General features: G+C 47.2%; 2 protein-coding genes and 1 long non-coding RNA gene across 3 annotated transcripts in view; 1 reads left to right on the top strand and 2 right to left on the bottom strand.

The window, feature by feature from the left end:
• Positions 1–2,992: 2,992 nt before the first annotated feature.
• On the bottom strand, positions 2,993–7,873 carry LOC139592948 (uncharacterized). The gene is made up of 2 exons (XR_011680144.1): positions 7,244–7,873; positions 2,993–7,046 (listed from the first exon to the last, which is right to left on the bottom strand). It is a non-coding gene; the product is annotated as an uncharacterized lncRNA (long non-coding RNA).
• Positions 7,874–8,036: 163 nt separating this feature from the next.
• On the top strand, positions 8,037–22,834 carry ATP1B1 (ATPase Na+/K+ transporting subunit beta 1). The gene is made up of 6 exons (XM_071433378.1): positions 8,037–8,345; positions 10,898–11,026; positions 17,870–18,025; positions 18,702–18,886; positions 20,755–20,835; positions 21,436–22,834. Exons 1-6 carry the CDS (start codon positions 8,246–8,248, stop codon positions 21,700–21,702), a joined length of 918 nt encoding a protein of 305 aa, XP_071289479.1. The 5' UTR covers positions 8,037–8,245; the 3' UTR covers positions 21,703–22,834.
• Positions 22,649–26,675, bottom strand: part of NME7 (NME/NM23 family member 7) — an 88,278-nt gene continuing 84,251 nt past the window's right edge. Inside the window, exon 11 of the mRNA XM_071433372.1 lies at positions 22,649–22,910. Coding sequence (XP_071289473.1) covers positions 22,878–22,910 — 33 coding nt within the window. The 3' untranslated portion in view covers positions 22,649–22,877. The remainder of the gene's footprint in view (positions 22,911–26,675) is intronic.

Genomic DNA, 26,675 nt, shown 5'->3' with positions numbered 1-26,675 from the left:
GATTTGTGGATGATCTCATCCAGGGAGAGGGATTACACAGGTAAAGGGAGGGGGGTGCAGTCTGGGATAAACCATTTGGGAAAAATACGGGGATACAAAACAAAGCTACTTCAAAGTATTACAAAGTATAAAAACACACTATAACAACCCAGGTGAACTTGCAGGGGCTGCAGTCACACCATTAGGCTGGAGGGTGAGGTGCAACTTGCCGGATACAAACTGCTTCTCCAAAGTGAGCCACAGATTAGGCTGGGGAGTACGCCCAGTTTACTTAGCTGCCAGTGTACTCCCTGCCTTGGGAAATCCCTAGGTGACAGATTCCTAGCACCTGGGAGATCACACTGGTCACTGTGTACCTGCCCTCTTCTTAGGCTCTTTTTCTAAATATTTGGTACTGACCGCAGCTGGAGAAGACACACTGGATTAAATGGACCTTTGGCATGTTCCAGGTGTTGCCGGTCTTATGTGCTTACAAGTGACCAAAACTAGCTTGTAACAAAACTGGTTAGCTAAGACCATTTTGGTAAGGAGTGTTCATTTGTGAAGTGCTTTGAATATCAGGCAATAGAGCTAATCTTTGATTACCAATAGTGACTGCTTCTCCAAAAGGAAATATGGGTGGGGAGAAAAAGAAATTTCTATTCATTTCCTGGTCCTGGTTGCCTGGTGAATTCTTTTAACATGCAGAAGAACACATTTGCATGTTGGTATTTTGGGGATGTTTCCTGTGAAAGAAAAAGTATAACTCAAAACTAGCTGACTTGGAGGTCTTGTCATGATTATATCCTCCAAGGATTTGTGTTATTCAGCTGATAAATAGGGAGGAAGGGAAAAACAAAGGTATCACCTTATGTCAATAACAGCAGCATCACAGCACATGACCTGTCCCGTTGTTAGGGCAGACATATGAGTGGAGCTGTTTGCTCATGGTGTTCACTTCTCCGTCGCAGTCACTTGTCATATTTTATTTAGCCAGGATTGAGAGTTTCTAAGAAATGCCTGATCAGTCTGTGGCCACCAGCAACATAAGTGCCCAGGTCCCATTATGATGTTGCAAGATGGATTCACTTTGACACTGATCTGGTACAAATGTCCATGTCAAACATATCCTGCTTATCTGAGCACAAAGGCAAAACAGATTTTCCAAGGTATACAAGCATCTAAAAACACACTGAGGCTCATCCATCTTTTTAAATCATTCACACAGGTCAGGTTCTTAACTCCTACTAATTATAATAAAAAATTATATGAGAATTATAATGAGAAAAGTGCTTTTTAAGCACCTGTTGGATGTGTCTGTCCCCTTTGGCCTGCATGATAATGCCTCTCAGGCTGTGTAGTGTGCTGCAGTCCATGGGACTGGCTTAATGAGAAAAAGGAATTTCAGACTCCAAAGTGGTTACCATGCCACCAAATTCATACAAGTGAAATGAAAGCAGACAGCTTCCATCACAGCTGCATGATGTCTGTGGTCATAATAACTGGATGTTCAGGACTGTAGAGGGATTCTCCAGTGAAAATGTGTTTGGTTTTTACACATCATGTGTCACTTCAAGTGAGGGTGCAGTGTTGGTCACTGCAGGATGTCACAGTGGAACCAGACAACCCAAGCCAAACCAAAGTCCACCAAGAAGGCCCCAGTGGACAGCAGGCTCTCTGGTTTGCAGAGACATCCACCTTCAGCTGCTAAGAAGTTCTAGTATGGACAATGCTGGAGCAATCTTTAAAATTACCACATACATCTGTGAATAGTTTCAGGGAAAAGATCTCTGATGAGGAGAAGGAGAAAGGCCTCTGGCAGGCATTGTAAATCATGCACCATCCCACTGATGTTTAGGAACAAGTTGAACCTGAACTTACCATTCCCATTGCCAGGTTCTGTGTGGTGCTGCTTAGATAAGCCTTGCTCCTGATGGCTAAAAAAACCTGTTTTTCCACTCTGATTTTTTCTTTTTAGAAAAGAAAATGGTTTTCTTTTTCTTTTAGAGAAGGCCTCAAAATAGTTTTGGAGTTTATTTAGTTCTCGTTCTTTGACTTGGTTTCCTGCTAGATGTCCCAGGCTAGCTGGCACTGGAGACAGCAGAGCTCTAACTGGAGCAGACAAGCAGGCTGGTGCCCAAATACAACCTTCATCAGAAACCCTGTATGGGGCTTATGATCAGGGCCAAGTGGAGAATGAAGTCCTGTGATCTTACTGCCTGAACAGAAAAGTGCTGGCAGCTGTTGAGACGGTGCACAGTGCTTCGATACCCAGTAGGAGCCAAATGGGGACAATTTTTTTGGACCAGCAGGGTTGAAGCTGAATCAATGCCTCAAACTTGTAGCTGCTGGCTGCATCAGGAGCTCATGTAGCTGCCTGAGCTTGGTGGCTGCATACCAGGAAGCTGGCTACTGCTCCAGTAAGGTTCCAGGTGCCTATTATCACAAAACATGTGCTCTTGATAGCTTCATAGCTAGTTCCTGGGTAATGCTGCTTCCCTGTGTGGTGATCACTTCCAGATGTGCCTAGGAAAACAGGGTAGGTTTCATGGAAGACAGTATTTTCATATTATTTTCTGTGAGATCAGAGTAATTTTTTCCATCTAAGCCCAAAAGCAAAATTCTGGCAATATGATATGACTTCTGCTGCCTTCCCAACTTTCTGTTGCCTTTGTCTCCATCAGAACAGTGTTGGTAGCTGGCAGGTTTCACTGTAGCAATCACCAGAACCCCACACTGTCCACCAGAAGTATTTATTCCAGTTGTCAAACACCAGGCACACATCATGTAGTCTCTATTGCATCCCCCTTTTCTGTCTTCACCTGCCATCCAGCCCACCCCAATACCCTTCCTTTGTTCTGCACACAGTCACCAGTTCAACATAAAGCAAATCTTTTTTTTTATCACTGAGCATTTGACTTTCTCCCTCCAGGACTGGTCAAAAGACTGCATCAGCTGGTCATTGTGGCAGGGAAAAGTGGCTCAGCTCACGTAAATTAAACCAAATCAGGACTGAAAGGGTTTATTGATTTATTAAGGACATGTAATTAATGGACAATCCATGAACTATATATTCAGGGTCTATGTCAGCAATACAGCAGTTCAATCACTAGGTTAGACCCTTAGAAAACACTTATAAATTCCTGCTGGTTCCTAAACACACCTTTGTAACTAATCCCCAGACATGTGGGCATCAACCCCTCTCTCACTGGCATGGGAGTCACTTCTGGGAGCACAGCTCCCCCAGTTATGTCTTTTTCCCACTGGAGTTGTGGCCACTCCAGCTCTGGGGGTGCCCACACCACTCCCAACAATCAGCTAGTGCATCTGCTGGCAGGCAGGGACACCAGCAGGTCTCACCCCCTCCCAGAGTGTGAGTCCCACATGCTGCACCCCATGGGGTCAGGCCCCAGGCCATGCACTGGGTGCCTGCTGCTGATGGTGTCACATGGATGGGGAACTGCTGCATCTGACCACCACAAAGGCTGTGATGTGCCAGACTGGATTCTGACAGTCTGAGGCCTTTCCCTGACCCGTTTCTGGTTTTTATTTTTCTTTTATACAGTCTTTCCAACCAAGTCATTCTTTGTCTCCAAATTGTCTTTGTTGTTCCCTGGTTACCATTTAATCCAGCTGATGGATGCCATCCTCTTTAGCATGATCAGCCGATGTCTGCTATTTGTTTTCCTCTTCAGCAAAAGAAGTTTTGGGCAAATGCCTCAGATACTTTTTGGTTTTCCATCCATACATGCTCCTTAGTGTCACTTAGCTGTTTTATCGGCTGTTGTCTTACACCTCATTTTGCCAAGAGTGAGCTGTGGAGGCACTCTACCATAACTAAAACTGACATTAAGGAAAAGAATAGTGTCCCCATGTCTGAATTTGGGAGGAGGTTATTTCTACACATATCTACTTTCTCAGGGCCTACTAGTTCATGAATCCTTGACCTTTTAGTTACCTCACCTTGCACAACTATATGCAGTTAATCTGTTTAAATTGTGCAGTCATTGTGCTCAGAGAACCAATTGCATATGTCTGTAAATCTAATCGCTAGTGACCCCATACCTGTAAGAGGGACAAGGAGAGGAAGGAGGAAGACTTGAAAGACAGTGTTGTCCTGGGAGACAACATACCCTGTTTGAGCCAGTGTTATGTGTAGCAGCCCCTGAATGGGATTTTTTTCTCCTGAACATCCCGGGCAGAAAATTGGAGGACAATCCCAAGGCAGTGTCCTGCAGGACCAAAAAGCTGGCATGGGCACCAAACAATGGCATGTACTTTGCTGGGACTCTGAGGGCAGTTCTTGAGGGTCACTACTGTCCCCCTCAAGGCCACCAGAGGACTACAGACTGTTTGCCATCTGGCATCTTGATAGCAGTCTGAGGGCTGCCATTCAGCTCCTCGTCCTCTCTCACCTGTTGTGTGTTATGCAGGCTTGGTGCCAAGCAATTGAGCAGCTGCCCTTTTTCCAGCTCCTGGGCATGCCCATCCCCATTTGTTTGCAGTGGCAGCCCATGGAATAGTACTGACTTGAGGCCATTTTGCACACTTTTGTCACCTTGTAACTTGCACTTGATCCCACAACCTGACTTGCTCCCTGTCCTGGCATGCCTCTCTGCTGCTGCTCATCACAGCATCACCCACAGCCATCTTCAGAGATTTTCTAGATCACACATTGCCCAAAGTTTCTGTATGACCATTAGCAGCACAGTCTCCTTTCCCCCCAAAAATGGCACTAAGGGGCAGAAATCAAGCCAGGCAAATCCTTACTTTGCTTTGCTCTGCACTGGCCATTTCTCTTTGCTGCTACATTAGAAAGAGTTGTCCACCCTCCTACCCCATAGTGAGCAGCTTTCCCTGCTCTTGATGCCTTCTTCCAGTCCCACAAAGCAGGAGATGGAAAGGAAGCAGGAAATCTCTTTGATGGCTATGCTCGAGGCAGTGAGGTAAATGCTTAGCAGCTTTCATCCCGTAGGTTGTTCCTTCCTAGGTGTCAGTGCATAGCTTTCCCTGACCCCATCCTTCGTCCTGCAGCTAATCTCCTGGACATGCATTGCTTTGCACATTTTGGTCTTGGCAGTTTCCAACATTGCCTCAGGCCCTTATCGCCTTAAAAAAATCAGATCATACGGTCGTGGCCTTAGAGACTGCCCGATTGGTATCTGAGCAGCCAAACAAACAGTAAACTTGAATAAAATTTGGCACCTCATTGCCTATTAGTGCTGCTAATTCTGAGAGGGTAATTCACAGACATCAAGGTAAAGTGCATGTCCTGAGCATGCACAGGACAGAGTCTTCAGTTTTGTAAAAGGTTGGCAGGAATGGTTTGAGACCCTCATGAAGGGCATTTTGCCCATTCCACATCCTGCATGCCCCAGGCTGTGCAGTCACAGGGATTTGATATTTCTGGCCACCACCAACCCAACAGGACTTGTCTGTGTATTTAAACAGAAATACAAATGCTCACAGGAAGAGGAGAGAGTTTCCCAGTGATCCTTGAACAAACACTGATGAAGCCAGGAGCTCCTGTAGCTCGGTTTCGACCAGCAGCACTGGAGCTTGTAGTGATGGCGTGCCATGCTGCAGGAGGAAGATCGTGTTTCTGGGTGGCTATTTACTATGTAATTGTAATACAGTTCTTTAGATCTTCTCTAGTTGCTTTCTCCAAACTCACTTTCTGTGGTCATAGGAAATAATGCTGTGGTAGAGTGCATCTCCATTAAAATCTTCCCTGATTTCAGTGTCACCTTGAACCTCCCTGAATGTCCCATGCCTGTTTTGTTTTGGATGACCCTATTGCTCAGGCAGAAGGCAGGAAGGAGAGGGCTGCACAGATTGCTGCTGTGAGTTATCTGCTCTGTGGGACAAACAGCTAACTCATGTGCTGTTTGTCCCACAGAGCAGATGAACTGGGTCCTAGCCCGTAGAAAACATGAGACATAACAGGCTGTCTGGTGAGCAGATTTCATGCCTGGGTGACACCACCATGCACCCATACATAATTCCCTAACTGCTGTCCTTTGTAGGGTAGCACACCTGAGCTATAAAATTGCACCCAGGGTGTTAGAAGGAAAGTTGGTTCAGCTCCTCAGTTGCCACTGCAGACTTGCAGCAGCAAGCTCTCAGCCCAGCAGCTGAGAGAAACAGGCTATCTGGCAAGAGCAGCAACTGCGCAGTGGTCTGGGGAGTCAAAAATGGGTGGTTTTTCCTTCAGCAGTGCTTGTGTATTTATTGGCTTGATTGTAATCACAGCTGCCTTAAGTTGTAACTGATACTGCCCTTCCTGCAGCATAGAGTATGTTCGCTTGGGTATCAGGTACTGCTGTCTGTGTTTGCTTTTGTTATCAACCACCATCACCAGGACTCTTTAAAAGACCAGCTCTGACCCAGACACCAAGGAGAAAAGAGAGATTCCAATTATCCTCTTCTCCGTAGCTCTCTGGCTCTTTTCCATCACATAAACACCACTGAGAGCTGATTCTTCTAATCCAGGATGAAAATCTGTGTGGCACACCTGGCTCCCTTTGATCATGTATAATGTATCAAAGTGCATTCATCAAACCAGACACTCCCAATAAACACACACTTCCAGGTCTTCTAGGCACACAACCTCCATGTATCTCTAACCCATAAGCCTTCATGGCTTTGAGAAGTCTGGTGGCATGTCTAAAGCTAAGGAAGCCATCCTCAGCCACTGCCATGCGTGTAGCTGTAACTAGTGTAATAGAGAGTATCTGGCCTGTCTGGACCTAGAGTGGCCCCAGCAAAGTAAGACTGAGGGCCTAAAAAAGCAGGTCTTGTTGCTTCAGGGGCTGGTTCAGGGTTGTAGCCATGGAGAAGGGTGCCTCATTATGGCTTGCTCCTAAATGCTAGCTTTAATGGCTTAGGAAGGGTATGTGATGATGGTGGCCAGACCACTTCTTCTTGAGACCTGAGAAGAGCATGTTGAGTTTGGGTGGTCCTTGATTCCAGGCTAGGTCATTCTTGCAGGGAACTGCCAGAATGTGCACCTGCTAGGTAGTACCATGGAAAGGCTCATCTTATGTGCATTCATTGCAACTCCAGACCTTAAGGAAGAAAAAAAAAAAAAAAGATGGAGCTAAAGTTCAGAGAATGTATCAAGGGCAAGAAAATCTGTGGACTACAATATTACAACCCGACAGGAATTTCAGAAGTAAACCCAAGTATGCTTGGATGCACAGATTTAATTTAACTGTCCTGTAATGGTACCAGGGGTACCAGGGGACCAAGGCACATTGGTTACCTGTGATGACAGAGGTGTCTCCGCAGAGAAGCCCCCAACCCCACCCGGCCGGGCCAGGGGTGCGCTGCCGGCGGCTGTGGCGTTTGTGCAGCGCCCTGAAGGTCACCCCGCAAGGGCGGCGGCGGCAGCTGTCGCATGTGCAAGTCGTGTCCCTTCCGCCACAGGGGACGGGCAAGGCCCGCTGCCACCAGGAAGCCCCTGCCGGCCCCTCCCGACTGGTGCTCCCAGGGCGCGGGCGGCGGAGCGCGGGGCCGGGACGGGAGCGCTGTCGGCGCTCATTATTCCGCAGCCGCGTTACACGTGAGCCTGTTGGAGTGTGGCGGGCCCGGCGGAGCGGGGCGGGCGGCCACGCGAGGCGCCAGGAACAGGAGAGGGACGGTGCTCAGCAGCGCCCAGCCGACCGGCTCTGCTGCGGGGAGCAGGGACCGCAGGGAGCGGGCGGGGCAGGAATGCCGGGAACAGGCGGGCACGTGTGCGGACCAGCGCGCGCACAGGTGTGCGGGTGCGCGCACACGCGCCCGCAGCTACAGCCGGGCAAGGGACGCGCACCCCCGCGGTAGCACGCACGCACCTGTCCAGCCCAGCAGGTCAGAGCTCCGGTGAGCAGTGGGGGCCCACACCCACCCTTCCCCCCGGCGCCGGTGCCGCAGCCCCCCGCCCCCTCCTTGACGCTCCCACCGTCGGCGCGCCCCCACCGCGCCCCGCCCGCCCCGGGCTCCGCCCGCGGAGCGCTCGGCGGATCCGCATTGGCGGCAGCGCGGGCAGGGCGGAGCTCGCGGCGTATATGAAGGGGCGCAGCGCGGGGAGCGCGGCTGCTCCGTGCCCCGTGCCCTCCGCCGCGCTCCCCCCTGCCACTCCCGCGTCCCCCCGGCCGCCTCCCCCACTCTGCCCCGTTGGGCCGGTGCCGCCGGGGCGGGCGCACCCATCCGCAACTTCTGGGGCCGCTCCGCCTGCTGAGGGCTGTAGATCTCTGCACGCCGTTCGCCCACCCCGCTGCTCGCCATGGCCCGCGGGAAGGCCAAGGACGGTGATGGCAACTGGAAGAAATTCATCTGGAACTCAGAGAAGAAGGAGCTGCTGGGCCGCACCGGGGGCAGCTGGTGTGAGTGCGGGGCCGGGGGGCGGCGTTGCGGCGGGCGCTGCAGCACGGCCCCGGCGCTCCGCCTCCGCCGGCTGCGGCGGGGCTGCGGCCGGGGCCGGGGGGGGCTGGCAGCAGGGTGTCCCAGCGGGGTGAGGGAGGCAGGGACGGGGTCCCCCTGCCCTCTCCCCTCGGTGTCCGCCGGGGCCCCGCGGGGGTCGGCGAGCGCTGCCCCCCGAGTGCGGCTCCAGGTGGGTCCGGGGGTGAGGCGGGGTCGGGCCGACCTTGTCGAGGGCACCTCGTCCTTGGGTCTCCTTCCTTTCCCGATAGCTGGCCCGGCCCGGGAGCATCGCCGTCGGGGGACCCTGACTTCCCAGCTCTCACCTGTCTTAGACCTTACAGAGGCTTTTTCTTTTTTCTGTTTTCTCTGGATAAATGAAACTAAGCGAGTTTTACTCCGCTGAGAAAGAACAATTGACTTTTAATATCTCCGCAAGAAGGAAATGGCTATATGTGCATTCCTCATAAATGCTTGTGCTGTATTCATTGCATTTAGCTTAAAGAGGCTTTTAATTTCTTTACGCTAATAACAGCCTTCCAGTTGCTGCCAACCACAGCCGGTGTTGCCACCCTTGCGATGTTGAATTCAGCTCCTATTGTAATGAATCGGCTTGGAGGTGCCACATCCAGAGCCGGCAGCTCTGGCAGGTGGACTAGAGCAGGTTTCTGCCGTATCTTTACGTGAGCAGAATGGGGTTGTGGGTGCGCATGGAGAGGTATTTTCTGCTTCTGAGGCACCAGGCAACTGCGCAGTGCTTTAAACGCGGAGGCTGAACCAGGTCCTTCTCCCAGAGTGTCCGTACCTATCTGCCTAGGACTGATTTCCATTTGCTGAATTGATCTGCAGGCTGCCGATTAGATTCTTCTGTTATAAGCCTACCTGTTGCAAGAAGCTTTTCCCTTCGACCCCGTGGTGCTCGATTTCTAGACCCACTGTGTATTTTCTGAGACCTTGGAGTGGTTTTGACCTTTAAGGTGTCTTTGGCGTTTAGAGCATCCTGGCTGGCAACCTGATTAAATAAGCTACCTCCCAGTGTTTGCCTTTTGATGTTACAAAACTCAAAGGCATTACGCTGCAGACAACAGCATTAGTGTTTGGTTTGTTACAACAGCACCTCCTATGACCGTGCTCTGGAAAAAATTTCCACACGTCCCTGACGTCACGGCCATTTGCTTTACGCTGCCTGGATACCAAAGAGTGCTTTAACTCCTGGAGCACCACGTTACTGCACCCAGCTCTGCCCTCCAGCCCTGGCTACCTCTAGTGCACTCGAGGAAGACAAGAGGATGGAATGCCTTTCTGATAGTGTCAGCCTCTGTTTCTCTGGGTGGCCCTCCTGTTTGCCTGTCTTTCATAGACTTAGAACAACCAGATGCCAGCTTTCATTGTGAGGCTTCTCTAATGATGTAGGCTTTTGGTTTTTTTTGGTGGAGCTGGGGAGTGAGGAGGAATATTTCCACCCACTACTTACTCCCCTTCTCTGGGAGCTCATCACTTCAAGTCCTTCAAATAAACTACATCTGTTTTGTTTGCAATTAGATGAGGACAGTCTGAGATATCAAGTAGGCTCGCTCTCAAGTTGTCTTTGGCTTCTGCCTGTCCCTGCAGCCTGATGAGCAATACAGTTGCTTGGCATGGGCTGGCCTACCCTTGTAGGTGGCCTGGTGGTATGTAGTACAGCATGTTACCCTGCAGTTAATCTGTTCAGATAAACACTGTAAACTGGTAACTGATACCCAGAGCTGGGCTGCAGCTCTGTTCTTCTCCGTTCTTCCCAGTCCCCCCTCAAGATGGTTCTAGATGACGCTCCTTTTGGACTGAAACTACATTTAGTCTTTCATGGTTATGTAATTCACTAATTGGTATGAGCAGTGCAAGAGTGTCTTTGTAGGTACACAAGCCTTGTAAATGTGCAGTATTTTGACACCTTAAGAGTACTTTCCTACATTTGAGATGGAGTACTGAAGTTAATTGGGCCTGAACTCTTTACCCATTGTCCTTTTTTTGGAGGTGATGGCCTGAATTACTAGAAGAGATCAGGCTTTACAATGGCTTGTAAACGTGAATGAAACACTTACTGATACTGCTCCTGGAAATAGCTTTGAGCCCAGAGCTATGTGGAATGAGTATCCTTCAAGCACACCCATGCTTGCTGTGGGGCACTTGGATCACTGATCCGGGCAAGTGCAGGGGCCTATGGTGGTGGTGCTGGGTCAGCCAAGGGATCCTTGAAGGTGTGGGGGAACATGGTTTAGTCTTTATATTTTATAAGCCCAAACCCTGATTCACAGATTCATTCAAGAGCTCATGTTTCCCCACCACCAAACAATTGGAGTGCCTTACATTTCCTGTCTGCATCAGGGCATAATCTCACTGTTAAATAGATGTCTTTGCAACATCTGAATTTTGTGTGCTGGGCACCTCCTTGCAAGTGGCAAAGGTTGGAAGTGCTGCCCTGAAGCATGACTGCCAGGAGGGCTTGATTTGATTCCTCTTTATTTGTTTTCTCTTGCAGTTAAGATCCTCCTCTTCTATGTCATCTTCTACGGTTGCCTGGCAGGTATATTCATTGGGACCATCCAAGTGATGTTGCTCACTGTCAGTGAATTTGAGCCCAAATATCAGGATCGAGTGGCGCCTCCAGGTAACTAAATAGGAGGCTCGTGTTTGACTTCGTGCGAGCTGTTCTGGGAAGGCGGGGTTGGTTACTCACCTCAAGAAGGAGGATGAAATAAGCGTGTCATTGCTGCAACACATATTTGTAGGGGGTGGGTATGTTCTCAGCCTTCTGTGTTAACAGTACTGGGGCTTGAAGAAAATCCTGCTAGAATTAAAGGTTGCATCACGGGAAAAACGTCTCCTCTCTGAGAGGAACTTGAACCTGCTTTGGTTTTCCCTTCCCCTAAGCTGAAGTGATGGGGTGAGGCTAAAAGGCTTCACTTTTGGGAACAGGCTGTATGAGGAAGCTGAGTTCGGTTTTTCTTTCTTCAGAACCACTCTGTTCACATGGGTAAGTGAAGGGATAAAGATAAAATGTCTGCTCTATCAGTGGAAGTGGCGTACCAGTACCAGTTCTGGGAGTGCTCATGGAATTGTTTTATCCAACACCAAAGTACCCTGTGCTCTAGAAATGCTGTGGCACTCACTAGTGGGAATTGCAACCGATTGGCATGGGAGGTGAAGGGAGGGTTGGGTGGGTCTGGTAGCTGCTGCTGTGTGACCTGTCCTCACAGGCGTAGAAATCTCTGCTCAAAATGATGCCTGAGCAGTGCCTTTGGCCAGCTGGCCTTGGGTAGGGCAGAAGGAGCACGTGGCCCTTGCCGCAGGTTTGCGCTCCGCCTGCCCAGGCTGTGCTGCGCTATCCGACTCCCGCCGCAGCCGGGAGCTGGAGCGCAGGGGGAGCTGCGCAACTGCTGCTTTCCCACATTGCAAATGACCTTGAGGCTGCCTGGCACTGGGCATCCTAACGATCCGTCTCCAGTTGCTCTGTGAAACAGTTCAGAAGCTTTTAATAACAGTGGCATTTAAGTGACAATTGTGATGCTGATGGCTTGTAGCTACACAAGTTGGCCCTGATGCTGTGCTGTCTTGCAGCCCCACTACCTGTAGTGCTGTGCTGTGAATCCCTGCCCTAAACACAGGGAATGTCACTGTCACCAAATGGTGGTGCAGCTCAGCTAAGTCATCTTTTCCAGATAACTGCTTTTCTACCAACATGCTTTAAACACAGAACAGAGGCTGGAAACTCCTGTGTTAGTGTGTTATACGTCTTCATGTGCCACCACCATGGCCGGGGCAAATGCTGTCTTAAGCACTGAAAGCAGCTCTTTTAATCTCTGCAGTGGACCCTGACATTTGCAGGAAAGGCTGTCAGTGATACTGCCCAGAGCCATTGGCTGCATCTGAAAAGCCACCATGGCTAATGCTGGGGTAATTGTTACTCAGTAATGTGTTTTTCCCCTTCATGAAATAATTAGCAAAGGCAGCCATGGATCTGAGGTCTCACCCAGATAGCCCTGCTGTTCAGCCAGATGTCGCATAATTACCTGTTCTAGGTAAATGGATTGCTTTCTATGAAACAGCAGTTTATGATTCCAATTTCAAAGCAACTCTGGTAAAATTTTTTAAAAGACTTCACCCTGCAGAGGATTTTTATAAATATCTTAATTGCATACTGCACCAGTTATTCTGGGGCTTCTTTTTTTTTTTTTTGACAAAGAAAAGGAATTTAATTTCAAGACAGTCTTGTAGTGTGTACTGCAGAAATCAAAATGGAGGAACAATGACAAGTTTGTTAGGAATCTTTTGTAATGGGTACTGAAATCAAGGGGAACAAAATCCACCTCCTTGAATGTGTGGGACAGTGGGGAGCCAGTAAACAAGGGATTTGAACCAAGCTGCAATGACATATGCATAAAACTTCAAAGAAATAATTAGTAAATAGAACAGGATCTTTTGCAGAGCATCACTTGACAGCACTTCCTACAGATGTAGACAAGTTGGTGTAGGGCATGGCAGAGGCCGGCACTTAGTATCCAGTACATTCCTTGTCCTGTAGCACAGCAGCTGCTAAACTGCGAGTCCAAAATCGCCCTTTAATGCAGGCTTTCAGAGACACTGAGAGGTAGTGAGTGGTTGCACTGCTGTTTGGGGGGTCAGCAATCCCTGTATTCTCTGGCTGTGCAGGATTCTCCCCAGTGCTGCAAGTACAGCTGCTGTTCTGTCAAGGAACACGTGTGGTGAGCACCAAACTTGAACTTTCTGTGATCTGAGACACCTGCAAATGATGAGCTATATAAAGTAGGATATTGTGCAAATCTAATTCCTGGTTCTTGTGGGAAAACTTGTGAGCCAAGTAAGTATACTGGCAGCTTGATAAAGCCCTGGATTTTCTAGGGAGCCAGAAAAGCTGGTTTTATTCTTGTTACAGTGTTCTGTCCTTCTTGAGCAAGTCACTGTTGTTGTCAGCTCAGAATGCTTTGAGAAAGGGAAAACTAACTTGCCTTCAGGATTTGCAAGAGAAAATGCTGTAGGAGCTGCTATAATATCATTCTTGTTCTGAAATACAACAGATTTCATAAGAGCGGCAGAACCTACAGGGTGTTGTATTGAGTTATTGACATGGGTATAACATTGAAAGCCATAAAGTGCTATTTTTGTAGCCAAGTGTCATTAATACAGTAATTGGTTTCTGCATTGAACACAACAGGAATGTTATACAGGGCTTCAGGGCAAGCTGAGTATTGTACCTTTCCATTAGACTATTTTTTTTCTTTCTTTTGTCTTGTGGGGGAAGGGACAGTGCAGTTCACCTGCCCATCAGCCCTGCCATTGCGACAGCCCCAGCTCCCAGTTTCACTTGTGCTGCAGGCTCGGACTCTGCTTTGAACACAGAGGACTTACCCTGCTACTAGTGAAGGATGAGGATATTGCCTCTTAAGAAGCATCCTAAAAATAATGCTTCATTCTCCCCCTCCCCGCCCCAATACAAATTGGGCTGTGTATCCTGCCATCTTGTGGTGTGCATCCCGTGGAACAGCATTCCGTCACAGGCTGGCTGAGGGGAGAGAGCTCACTGCAGCCTGAGGCAAAGCTTTGTAATTGGTGGCTGGAAGGAAGAATCCCTGCTCCAGCCAGGGGATTTCAGGTGTTCCTGCTTCAGGCTCTGCTGGGCAGTGAGTGCATCATAGAAAGGCTGCTTTGGTGTGTGTTCCCCACTTGGCTTATTTAGCTTGGACAGCAGCAGCAAGGTGGCAGGGAGACTTCAAAGGAGAGTGTGCTGTCTCCTGGGAGGTTGCACCTCTTTGCTTCTCTCATCTCAGCAGCACCTGTGCTTGGGAAAATCTCAGTCTCCAGCATGTTGCAGCCAAGCAGGTTTTGCTGCATTTGCAGAAAACTCACACCTGTTTTTTGCACTTTGGGCATGAGGTTGACTGCAAGCTTGGAAGGACATTGTTTGATATGGTGGCTTTTAAAATCTATCCTCACATAGTGAGCTGGGGGAGGGTGTAGTGATCACTCAGTTTGTTGTCTGTGTCATCTCAGGAGTGTTCATACTCATTTGCAACAAAGATTACATGGTACTTGGAAATGAGCACGGTGTGAAGGAGCAAGAGTGGTTACTATGGCCTTATACAACTGTTCCTAATAATAAGCCTGACTTCCCACTTGTAGTTTCTTCCTCTTTACCCTCAGGATACTTCTCCTGAAGTCTTGCTATTGCAGCTTAGAATGATAAAATCTATGTGGAAAACTGTTTTTAAATGAACTTGAATAAATAGGATTTTAATCTGCAGTGGCATTTTGGAAGTGGAACTGTAGCTGAAGAAAAGAACCCAAATGACTTTACGTGGGTTTTTTTGGGTGTTTGATGTCCTTGTATAGTCACAGCCAACAAAAGGTGGTGTCCATTACCAACTCAAGGCATTGCTCATCATTTACATGGACAGTGTCAGCCAAGTGAAGATGAGAGTCTTATTTCCTAACAAGGCACTCTGAAGTGTCAGTTGTGGCAATTTTCTAATTTGTCTTTATTTTAGCAACGAGTTACTTCATTCTTTTGTGTGGAAAGAACAGCATAACATGTGACACCATGGTGCATCTCTGTTGTAATAGCTTGAGATGCAGAGCTGTGTCATACAGATTATAGTCTGAGGATAGGGAGAGGGTTGTTAGACTTCTGGCTCTGAAAGCACCTGTGGGTTTGTTTCTTTTCCCCCATAGGACTTGCTCATGAATGGCTTCCTCATGTGCATGCAGCCCCCTAAAAGCTTCATTTATGCCAGCCATACTCTTCCTTGGGTGTCTAGCAATACATGCCAGGTAGTACTGCAGGGCTCAATTTTTAAGCATTTTTTCTCATCCTGCTTGCTTAAGTTGCCAAGTGGAGGTGAGAGAATGTTCCAGAAATGTTAGTGTTCTGCAGAGGTTACCTTCTGCCATTGTACAACATGCTTGGTTTTCCACACAAGATTGCTTAAGGTTTCAGTGATAGTGCTGCTCTGCTAACACCACTGCAGCTTTTAGTTTGGCTATGGGATGTACAGAAGGAAATGATACATCAGGGCTTAGGGCTTTGCATCCAGTCAGTTGCAGGCATGTGAGAATGGAGGTTATGGTAGAAGCCAGTAACACAGTTTTTTAATTAGGATAATGGTATTTTTCATTACAAGTCTTTAATATTCATAAAGATTGTCTTTCTTACTTTGTAAGTGGGAAGATTGATCTCCACTTTGCTCCTATCCTAAACAAAGCAACCACTTGTGTGCCAAAGTCTAGTCTAGTCTGGTTCATCCATCCACCTGGAAATGCTCCCAGTTAGGTAGAAAACAGCCCAATTTGGGCCACGAGCTACCTGGCAGGAACAGTGGTTCCTTTGTGCTGGCTGCTGGAACAGCTGCTGGATGTACTGCCTGGGCTTCATGGCAGTTCTGTGGAGATGTGCAAGACAGGGATGCTTTGGGATGGCAATCTGTTCTCCAGCCAAGTCACTTGTCTGATGGGCAGAGGGTTGGCTTTGGACTTCATTTATCAGTGGCCAGGCTCTCTTAAAGAGAGAACAGGGATCTTCTACTGGGTGGCTTTTACAAACCACAGGGATTATTGCTGACCTTTACATCACCTTTGCCAGGCCTGTGTGGGTGCCCTATGTGTTACCTTGGCCAAGACAAGAAACAGATGGGGAGATCCTGAGCAAAACTGACAACTTCACTTGCCTGACTGGAACTAAACAAGCCTGGCCACGTTTCCTTGATTTTTTTTTTCTTTTTTTGTATTTATACACTTGAATATGTATGTGAATATGGATGTCACCTGTAACTTGAACTCTGGAAAAGGCAGACCCGGGAGAGGACCTAAGGCCTGGCCTGCTTCTGCTGCAATTCCAGATAGCCACTTCAGGTGACTGAGTCTGTTCTTCCCAGCTGAGTTGTAACATGAGAAGGGCTTCGCAGGATGGGTTTGAAGTCCCTTACTAAAATGGAAACTGGCGTATTTTTTCTATATATAAACTGTTTGTGAAGCAAGAAAATGAGTAATTGCTCGAAAAAGGGTTGAAAGCCACTGACTTTGGAGGGCAGGATGTCATTCTGCTAGAGGAATAGAAAATTGCTTCTAAACTTGTAAACTCAACCTGGTTCATTTGTAGCAGAGGGATTTTTGAGCAGTTAAAAGCTGCTTCAGGAATTAAACTTGAAACACTGGAGCTCCTTGCTGGACTTCTCGCAATCTTTGGTGACCAGGAGCTGTGTTTAGGGGAACAAAGGTAATCTTTGTCCTAGGTTACAAATTCCAAGTTAGTGGGTAGTGGCAGGGGGGTGGGGGGAGTGGTGAGTTGGTTTGTGGAGGGACTGAGCAGAAGCACTCAAGTGGCTTTGGAAAAATTGCTGGAGTCACAAGCTCTTGTGGGTTGGGGCCAGCTGCCTAAGCTGCCTGAGTTTTGCACCAGAGAGCTTCTTGGCAACGGGCCTGTTCTGAAAGGTGTCAAAGCAAATGCTGCTCCCTTGCTCCTTTTCTTCATCTTGCTAAAATGAAGAGGACAAACTGAACTGAAGTCAGGCTCTTAAAAATTACAGTCGCTGCCACAAAAGCAGTATGAACTTGGTTCCCATTACTTGAATTAAAGTATTAGCCATGCATCAATACTTTTAATTAAAATGTGACCTAAACATTGCATAGGAGCAACTATTTACAAGTTCCACAATGAAGAGCAAAGGAAGATTGTGCTTTTCATTATCTGTAGGCATTTCTTGTTTGTAGTCTCTTCTCCGTGCATCATTATTATAGTTTAAATCTGAGCTGGTTTGCACAGCCCAGAATCTAGAGAGTCTTTTAAACAATTCTTCTGTTTGGTGGCATTTCCTACTCACCTTCTTGGTGATGAGCTGCAGATAAAATCATCTTCTGAGCTCTCTTACAGTCAGAAATACCCGAGGAGGTATTTATTTACTAAGAGAGAAAATGTCTCCTGCCCTGCATCCCACAGGGGAGACACACAAAGGCCACATGGATTCCAGCTGGCAGAGCGTGACCAGACTTGGGAAACCTCTTGTCTTTGTTGCAGGAGCTCACGAGTGTACAGCTGTGCTGTATCCAAAACACAGAGTTTGCAGACACTGAAGGCAGCCTGTTAGGGATACTTATGTTCTGTGTGGCTGGTCTCACACGCCACTTCCCTTCTGTCCTCGAGGAGGAGGCAGAAGTGCACAGTAGACCTGTGGTTGGTGCTTTTTTTGAAGGAAGGCTAGACTTTGTAGCCTCACTTCTCCATTTTGTGATTTTTGTCTTTTTACCTGACATAAACACTGTGATTTAAGACTGTTGCTGGAAAGAGGAGAACCTCTCCTCCAGTGAGCTTAAGCTGCTTTGTCAAAGTTCTTAAGTCTGAAAAATAGAGATTATTATTAGGAGTTATGTTCTTGGTATCACCTGGAGGCTGTGCAGCTTTGAGGTATACTTAATGTTTTCTCCCTGATTTTGCTTTTCTTAGGACTGACTCAAGTCCCCCAGGTTCAAAAGACAGAAATTGCCTTTACTGCTTCTGATCCCAGAAGCTATGAACCCTATGTGAGAAACCTGGATAATTTCTTAAGGGACTACAGTAATGAGCAACAAACTGAAAACATTGTGTTTCAGGACTGTGGAGGTAAGTCTTGATTGTTTCCTACAGCTGAGGACTGAATGATGGCTCTGTCAGGTCTACCAGAAGCTGAGGTCGAGCAGTGGTGGTCTGGATTTTCAGCTGTTCCAGCAGCATGTGTGTTAACTGACTGCTCATTAATTTAATTTGGGCAGACCGCACTGGGCTGTACTTAGCAGCTTATTGGAGGGTTGGGTACCCCCATGTTTCACTTGGAGAACTCACTCTTCAGTTGACTCTGAAGATGGCACTGACCTTATTCTCTCTGAAACCCACAGGGGTTTTATTGATGACTTTGCTAAAGCTAGTGTTGGTCCTCTTTGTGCCATGCAGTCAAACATTTGGGAGGTGTTTACCCTTAATAGGTTATTTGTAATCATGTGAATGAGACTCTCACCTCATAATACATCTGTATCAAATCTGAGGGGAACCCACTTGTAAAAGCTGCCCAGAAAAAAATGGTCTCTGAGCCAGATGATTCTGGAAGAAATCTGTTATAAAACTAAGCTCCATAAAACTTGCTGGTCTGGGAGCAGCCTTATGTTGGGGGGTGGCTGGGTGTCAGTCTGTGGAGTGCCTTAACTGCCCGGGTGAGGGAAATCCCACCTCCCCAGGGAAGTGTAAGTGACACGCACAAGATCCCAATGCATGTGGTTGTGTTTTCCTTCCCCTGCTGTGACAGACACACCTACTGAATACAAGGAGAGAGGACCATATAATGATGCCCAGGGCCAGAAGAAAGTCTGCAAGTTCAAACGTGAATGGCTGGAAAACTGTTCTGGATTACATGATCCCACCTATGGCTACAAGGATGGCAAACCATGCATCCTTGTCAAGCTCAACAGAATTATTGGCTTCAAACCTCAGGCAAGTATCTTTCTTCCCTTCTTAGCAGAAGCTACTGATCAGGAGGAAGGGTTGGCTGCAGATTTGCTGTGCCTGCTTTTTGGTCTCCAGAAAGAGATCAGTATTAAACCCTTGCTGCAGAGGATAAACTGTGAGACAATTTGACTAATTTGCTTCAAAAATGCTTTTACTTGAAAAGCAGTGAAAGGTGTGCACTGCAAGTTGGTAACAAGTAGCACTGAACCTCACAGTGCAACCTCCTGGTTATTTATCTGGTAACTTCTGAGCCTGCTATTGGAGTTGCTATAAAGGGGCATTTTCTTCAAATGATAAATTCCATTTTAAATTCCTGTACGCTTGCATGGCACCATCCCAGACCAACACTGTCTGTAGTAACATCAGTACATTTTGTCATGCCCTGATCCACTCAATTCTTTTCCTCAGGCAGTGCAGTCTTGTCTGCCTTGCCATAACTGCTTAATTAATTTATGAAATGCTAATATTAAATACCAGAGTGAAACACAGGCTCAGAAGAGTAAACTACATTTGAAAGTCAGGCACAGCTGCAAGAAAGGTGAGGAGGACTTTTAGTTAATTTATTGTAGTTTTCTCAAGGCTTTAGGATATCTCTCCTAACTGGTTGCTCTGCCCTTCACTCAAAGGGAATTCTGCAGTAATGCTGAAGGGTGTTAATCTGGGTATTCATGGCTTTTCCTTCTGCTTTTTTTTCCCAGTGCATTAAAATGCTAAAAATTTCTTTTAAGAATTCAGTGGCAAAACGTGTGCTGTTGAATAAGGTGGTGTGCAAAACCTGCCACTCTGTCTTTTGGATGGAGAACAGTGCAAATGGTGTTCTAGGCCACCTTCACTCCCATCTGTCAGGGCACTTGAGGATGGGAATTGGTGCTAACGAGTCCTGAAGAATGTTTTCCTTCAAAGAGAGCTTGCCCTGTGCTACAAAAATGGACAAACTTTCGGTTTATCTGATTTGTGGTGGAAACATTTTAGTAGAATGTACTGTGGTGGCTGTAGGGATGGTAACATGAGATGAGCTTGTTTGATGACTGGGAAAGAGAAGGGTTTGTTGTGTTCCTCTCTTTTTTTGCAATGGAGCTCTGGAGACCTCCAAGACTGCATTAGACAGCAGGGTCTGGTCATGGAATGACTCGGCAGATTTCATTTAGAAACAATGCATCCAAGGCAGAATTTATTTGTGGTTCCACACTCCAGCAGAGACCCCGTAGTTCTTGCATTGGGAAAAATGTTTGTAAAGCAGATCTGAAACTGCAATGTTGTCAAACAATACTGCTGCACTTTAAAAGACCAAAGACCGGCTGGGTTAGTGGTTGGACTATGAGAGTTTGCACTCGCACCTTTCTCTGATATACCCAGAGCTTTTGTTCTTCCTTGTTGGTGGTGTTGAAGTTCAGCAGTGTCAGGGTGAGACTGCCACACTTTGTTCTTTCCTGTGCATTTCCAGTCCTGATTACACACACCTGGCAGGCAGGTGGCAAATCCTGCACCAGTGCAATCCTGCCACTGCCTGAGCTTGCAAAAACAAGCCCCACTAGCTATAGACACTGCCATGAAACATTTTCCCCAGGGGCACCATGGAACTAAACCCAGCCTGACCTGCTTGTATCCACAGCAGGTGAAGCTGTAAGAACAGCCAGCAGTTCTGCTTGGGTCAAGTTCCCCTGCTTCCAGTTGTGCTACACTACTTGTCTGTCCCAAGAACCACTGAGAGCTGTTGCCTCAGAACTGTGCTTAGAAGAGATTCCAGTTAATGGTGTGTGTTGAGTACTGTTGATCTTTGTTGCTGCAAAGGTGCTCCAGTCTGCAGAGGAGTGTCCAGTGTGTAACATCCCCTTGTTCTGGATTTCTTCTAGGCTCCAGTCAATGAAAGCCTCCCTCCTGAGGTTATGGCAAAATACAACCCAAATCTCATCCCTGTCCACTGTGTTGCCAAGGTGAGTTGGAAATGTGACAGAGCAGAGTTGAGAAGCTGCAGGGGATGACTAAGCCTTTGTCCAAGTGTAGTTATCCCCTTGCCAGCCTTTCCATAGACTAATGGAGTGGTTCTTACTTGGGATAACAGTAGTTTCTCAAAGCCCTGCTGATGGATCAGTTAGTGCTACCTTCACAGAGTGGGGTAAAAGCAGGGCAAGATAGTTAAAGGTCTCTTCAAAAGTAGCCATTTGGCTTCCAAGTGCTGTGCTGGAGCAAAAAAAAAGGCCTCCATGGAAGATATTTCATACTTGGCATGTGCAAAGCAGCTGAGAAACAGCAAAGTTTGTGTAGCTAAAGCCTGTGCAATTGTACCACAGGATGCCCTGGTGGTTTCTAACTGTGTAAGTGGCTGAGGCTTTAAATTAGGCAAAGCCCTTTTCCTGGCTGATGTGCCCTGACATGTCCTGTAAACCACTGGTGGCTCTTGTACTGTCACAGTGGGAACCAGCACTGACCAAATGGGAGGTCACAGTCTCACTGAGAATCAGCTGCTGATACAGCTGAGGGCTGCCGAAGTTTGGGTGGTTGTCATTGCTTGTGCCTCCTCTTCCCCCCTGCAGCGAGAGGAAGATGCAGACAAAATCGGCACAGTGGAGTACTATGGGATGGGCGGCTACCCTGGCTTCGGGCTGCAGTACTACCCCTACTACGGGAAGCTGCTGCAGCCGCGGTACCTGCAGCCGCTGGTGGCAGTGCAGTTCACCAACCTGACCTATGACGTGGAGGTGCGCGTGGAGTGCAGGGCCTATGGGCAGAACATCGTCTACAGTGACAAGGACCGCTTCCAGGGACGCTTTGATATTAAATTCGACATAAAAAGCAGCTGATCGTAAGCACAACTCTCTTCTTCCCCCCTCCTCCTTCTCCTAGCCATTTAAAAAGGTTAAAAAAAAAAAAAAAAGAACAAAAAAGAAAACCTACTAGTCTTGAACAAACTGTCATACGTATGGGACCTACACGTAATCTATATGCTTTACACTAGCTTTCTGCATTTACTAGGTTAGAATGTAAACAAAGTGTAGCAATAGGCAACAAATATTTATTCTACTGTAAATGACAAAAGAAAACAAAATTGAGCCTTGGGACATGCCCATTTTTACTGTAAATTATGATTCCATAACTGACTTGTAGTAAGCAGTGTTTCTGGCCCCCAGGTATTGCTGCCTTGTGTATTTTATTTAGTGTACAGTACTATAGGTGCATACTCTGGTCATTTTTCAAGCCATGTATTGTATCTGTTTTCTACTTCTTGTGAGCAAAGACTTTTTGCTGTCCAAGGTGTAAATACTCAATGGGACTAGAACTGGCATGAAACCTCATTATTTTGTTCCTTTTCAAAGAAAGGCCCACCTGTGATCCGATATTTAACAGCACTCCATAAGGCTTCTGGCTTTTTTGTGGTGTTAGGGTATTTTATTTGGAGGGGTGGCAGGGAAACTAACTTAAGTGAAGTCAAAGAGAGTAGGTGATTGTGTACTGTGCTTTGTAGCGAATGCTGTCTCTCTCTCCACCTCTTCCCTTATCCTCCAGTATGTTGTGTGAGAGACTGGGTCAGGCTATCACTCTCCTTGGTGATAGGCATAACTCTGCTTTGTATATTTTCTTTTCTCTTTTTTTTTTTTTCCTGCTGAAGGCATCGCACACTGTGGTGCTAATGTCTTTATTGAATGTTTTAGCCATTTTCATGGTGGAAGAATTTTATATTTATGCAGTTGTACAATTTTATTTTTTCTGCAAGAAAGTGTAATGTATGAAATAAACCAAAGTCACATGTTTGAAAATAAATCTTTATTTTAAACTTTATAAAAGCAATGCAGTACCCCATAGAATGGTGTTAAATGTTGTCTAAAGTGCAAAACTCTATGTTCTAACATGTAATAATAGCCAGGAGTACAGTGCTCTTGTTGATCTTGTATTTCAGTCAGGCTGAAACATTGGACAAATAAACGAATGAACACAGTTCTGTGTGCGTGTCTGTTGCAGTGGATAAGGATGGAGCCTGTTAGTTGTCCAGAATCTTGAAGAAGTACTGCACCTATTTCAAATAGAAAATGGATCATTATCATTCCCAGACTGTCTCAGCACATGGGAGTTGAAATGATTGAAACATTTGAAACACTGAACTGTTACACATCAGTGCTGGGGTCTGTTCATTACTTGTTTTCCCTCTCCCTACCCTGCATGAGACACTGCTGTGGAACACCTAAAAAGTCTCTTCCCACTTACTGCACACGTTCCACCTCTGGAGGCACAGTCTCTGTGTTCCAGATAAAACTGTCCATCCTCAGTGCAGGTTAAAGCTTCCAGCAGCCAGAAGGGAGGCTGCATAGCGAAGCCACAAGAGTTTCAGGGCAGCCACTTGCTCTGTGTTACTGCTGGGCCAGTGGCCAGGGCTGAGGGCAGGCTCTCCCTGCTGGGGCTGCCCAGAGATGACAAAATGTGGCAGCTGGCTTTGTGCAGGAGTCAGGCTCACTTTGTGCTGCATGACGCAAATTACCAGGGAAAATGTCTCCATGTAAAGTGACACAACAGGACTATCCTAGAGCAAGTGGCTTGATAAAAACTTCCTAAGTGGAACACACAATCCTGGAGAAGCAAGATGCTGAACTCTTTGCCATCTGCTAGAAGGAAAAGTGTGGTTATGGTATGCTGTTGTGGTTAGTGCACCCATTTAGCTGTTCCATGTTGTTCCCAAGGAGCAGGTGCCAGCAGAAATCGCACATTCACCTCTTTCTTTTGCTGCTGTATGTTTAGAGCAAGGATTTAAAAAGCTGTGATGAGAGCCCTAAAATACTCCCTAGTGGAAACTCTACCTGCAAAAAACTGCAGGAAAGCTGAACCCTTTTGGCTCCAAGCAATTGATAGGTTCCTACTGCTACCATTTTGGGTGGCCATGTTATTGCATGGCTCAAGGTTTGGTAGGATCAACTGCCCCTACAATTCAGTTCCTGGGTGAACAGTTTGTGACAATTAAAAAAAAAATCAGAACGACAACAAAAAGCCCCAAACCAACCAACAAACAAAAAAAATTTCCCAATTTTATTTGTATAAGACCCAACATGGTTAGGTGTTGTAGTGCACCAAATAGCTTATTTAGTTGGTGTTTTTACCCTGGTGATGGAAAAATTTTACTGGGTATGTCAGGTGACATGGACCGTTTATTCCCCCTTTCTCATCACATGGGTTGTCCCCATACCCCCCCCCCCCCCTTACTGGTCTGTGCCATGGGTGGCCCCTCCCCTCGCCCTGCCCTAATGGCATCCCATTGCCCACAGTCCTTTTTCCCCGCCCCCTTTCCCCTCGGTATAAAACCCACTGCAGGTAAGGGCCATACCCTCTTTGCTACCTGGGTGGTCACTGCCACCAGAAGCATCCTGTCTCAAGCTAATAAACTGGATACTCATCTCCACCTGGCAAAGAGTGCTTCTCATCTTTTATCTTCCATCTATGCAATTCTGTGTGGGCTTTAGCCCTGAGCAAGCCGGATCTGGATTTATATTAGCCCAGAGAACCATGGATTTTTTGCAGGTGGCACCCAACATGATGATAAAATATGAGAAGCGCTCTTTGCACGTGGAGATGAGTATCCAGTTTATTAACTTGAGACAGCACACTTCTGGTGGCAGCGACCACCCAGGTAGCAAAGAGCCAGACCCACACCTGCCGTAGGGTTTTATGCCCAGGTGATGGGGGAGGGAAAAGAGGACTGCGGCCAATGGGATAACATTGGGGAGGGGCAAGGGGAGGGAACACCCGTGGTACAGACCACCAGGGCATACAGAAACCAGGGGGTTATGTGAGGGAGAAACCATGTGAGGGGGAATATACCATCCACGTGACCCAATAACATTTTTTCAACACCCAGTGCAAACAACTAAATAACTATTTAGTGCAATACAACAGTTAGAGAATTAAAAGTCAGTAAAGTACCTATCTGAGTGCAAAGTCTAAGCATGGACTAGAGTCTGGCTTACTCCAGGGTTGGGACAACCACTGTGGAAAACTTAAAGGTGCTTGTGTTTGCTTCAGTGAGCAAATGTCCAAAAGGGTTCGTGTAACATACTCTTAGGAATTGCATATGAAATTAGGCAATTCACCCTAATGTTTTACCCAACAACATCCCCACCCCAATCACTTTCTCGTCCCACATCAGTGAAAACAGAATGGCTGCTCAGATCACTAATTAACCAGGCAGGAAGGGCACTAGCTATCCTAGCTACATGCCCTGCAGCTGCCCACTGAAAAGTCCCACCTGCTTCCAGGCTTCAGGACAACTCTGCTACCAAAGGACCACACCCCCCCCCACCCCAAAAGGCATTAAGTGCACCTGGTCAGACACGTCCCCTTCCCCCATTAGAAATCCTACGGTAATTTGTCAGACCTAGTGATACAGCACTAGAAGACTGCAGTATGGTCAAAAAAAATTCCCAAACTACCAAAGTCCAAGGAAACCTCATCCCACCCCAAGCAGGTGTAGACTCATAGCTGGGCACCCCACTCACCCAGTGGCACCAGTGCTTTGGATACACAACAGCCTTGACATCAAAACAACCTTTCATACGTGGCACTGACACAGCCTCATCTGGGCTGGGACTGGTCAACAGCCCTGGGGGCAGAAGGACTACAGGCAGGGCAAGGGCCTCAAGGTGTGACATCTCACCAACTCCATGGTTTAATCCAAATTAAACCATGCCTTCAAGATTCCTTATTTTAATCTGTGCTCTATCCACTCTGCACAGAGTGCAGGAAGGCATCGCTTTCCTTACTGCCTAATAGGACATTACATTTTAAATTGCCAGTCTGAACATGCTGTTCTTTCTGCCAGATTGACTCAGCATAGTTAAGTATAATTGTAGCCATTAAAGTGAATTTATCTCCCTTGTTATATGGGACACCTGCATTTAATAAGAGAGACACACAAAAGCACTAGTAAAATAAAAAGCAGAGAGAGAGACATGTACATATATTTAAGAACACAAGCCTTTAAGGCTGTGTCTGCACAAACACTTGCACTAGCACACACCACCTATCAATTTTACAGCTCTAAGCACTGGCACTTCTGGACTTCTGTTCCCAGCTTGGCTAAGGGCAGGTGTCCAGCACAGGCCAGGCACAACCCTCGGCATCGGTGGGGAGCTGTGCCAAGAGCAAAGAAAATGGCCAAGTGCAGTGGAATCTGCTTCTTCCTAGGTAATTACTCCATATCCATCCTCAGCCTGGGGTGCTGATAAAACTGCTGGCACCACAGGCCTGTTTCCCTGCCATGGAGCAGGTTTAATAGAGCTGAGTCAACTCCCCCGACCTGGGCTGCCTCAGCTGGAGCTGCATGGTCGCCCCTGGGATTTAAGTACTGATCCACCCCTGCAGCACAGGTGACACAGGTGAATGCTGGCCTTGCCCAATGCCTGCTCACTTGGCACTAGCAACAAAAGGATTTGTACTTTTTTAGTCTCCAAAGGCCCCTTGATTTTGTGCAACCAATTTTCCCAGGCTGGACTGCACATCCTCAGTTTACTTAAAACCTGTGCAAAACCTCTTCCTCCTCAATTAGCTTTTAGTGGATTGTTCAAGACCCACACAGACTGTATTGGCAAGGCTCAGACATCAGAACAAGCAATACATTTCATATACTGTGCAAAACCAGGTGCTTGTATGTTCTCTTTAAGTATAATTATCTTTATATGGGTCAGCTGCCACCCAGCTCCCAGTAAAACCAGTTAAGAGCTGGCAGATCTGTGGTATGCAGAAAGGATCCTTCTAAGAACCTCACCCTCGCGAGCACAGCAGTGGATAAGAACTG

The sequence above is a fragment of the Agelaius tricolor genome, unplaced genomic scaffold, assembly GCF_023055355.1.
Source record: "Agelaius tricolor isolate 1412-34295 unplaced genomic scaffold, bAgeTri1.0.p SCAF_9, whole genome shotgun sequence".
Lineage (NCBI taxonomy): Eukaryota > Metazoa > Chordata > Aves > Passeriformes > Icteridae > Agelaius > Agelaius tricolor.
Note: the sequence above shows the minus strand (reverse complement) of the source record. Positions and strands in the feature narration are given on the sequence as shown.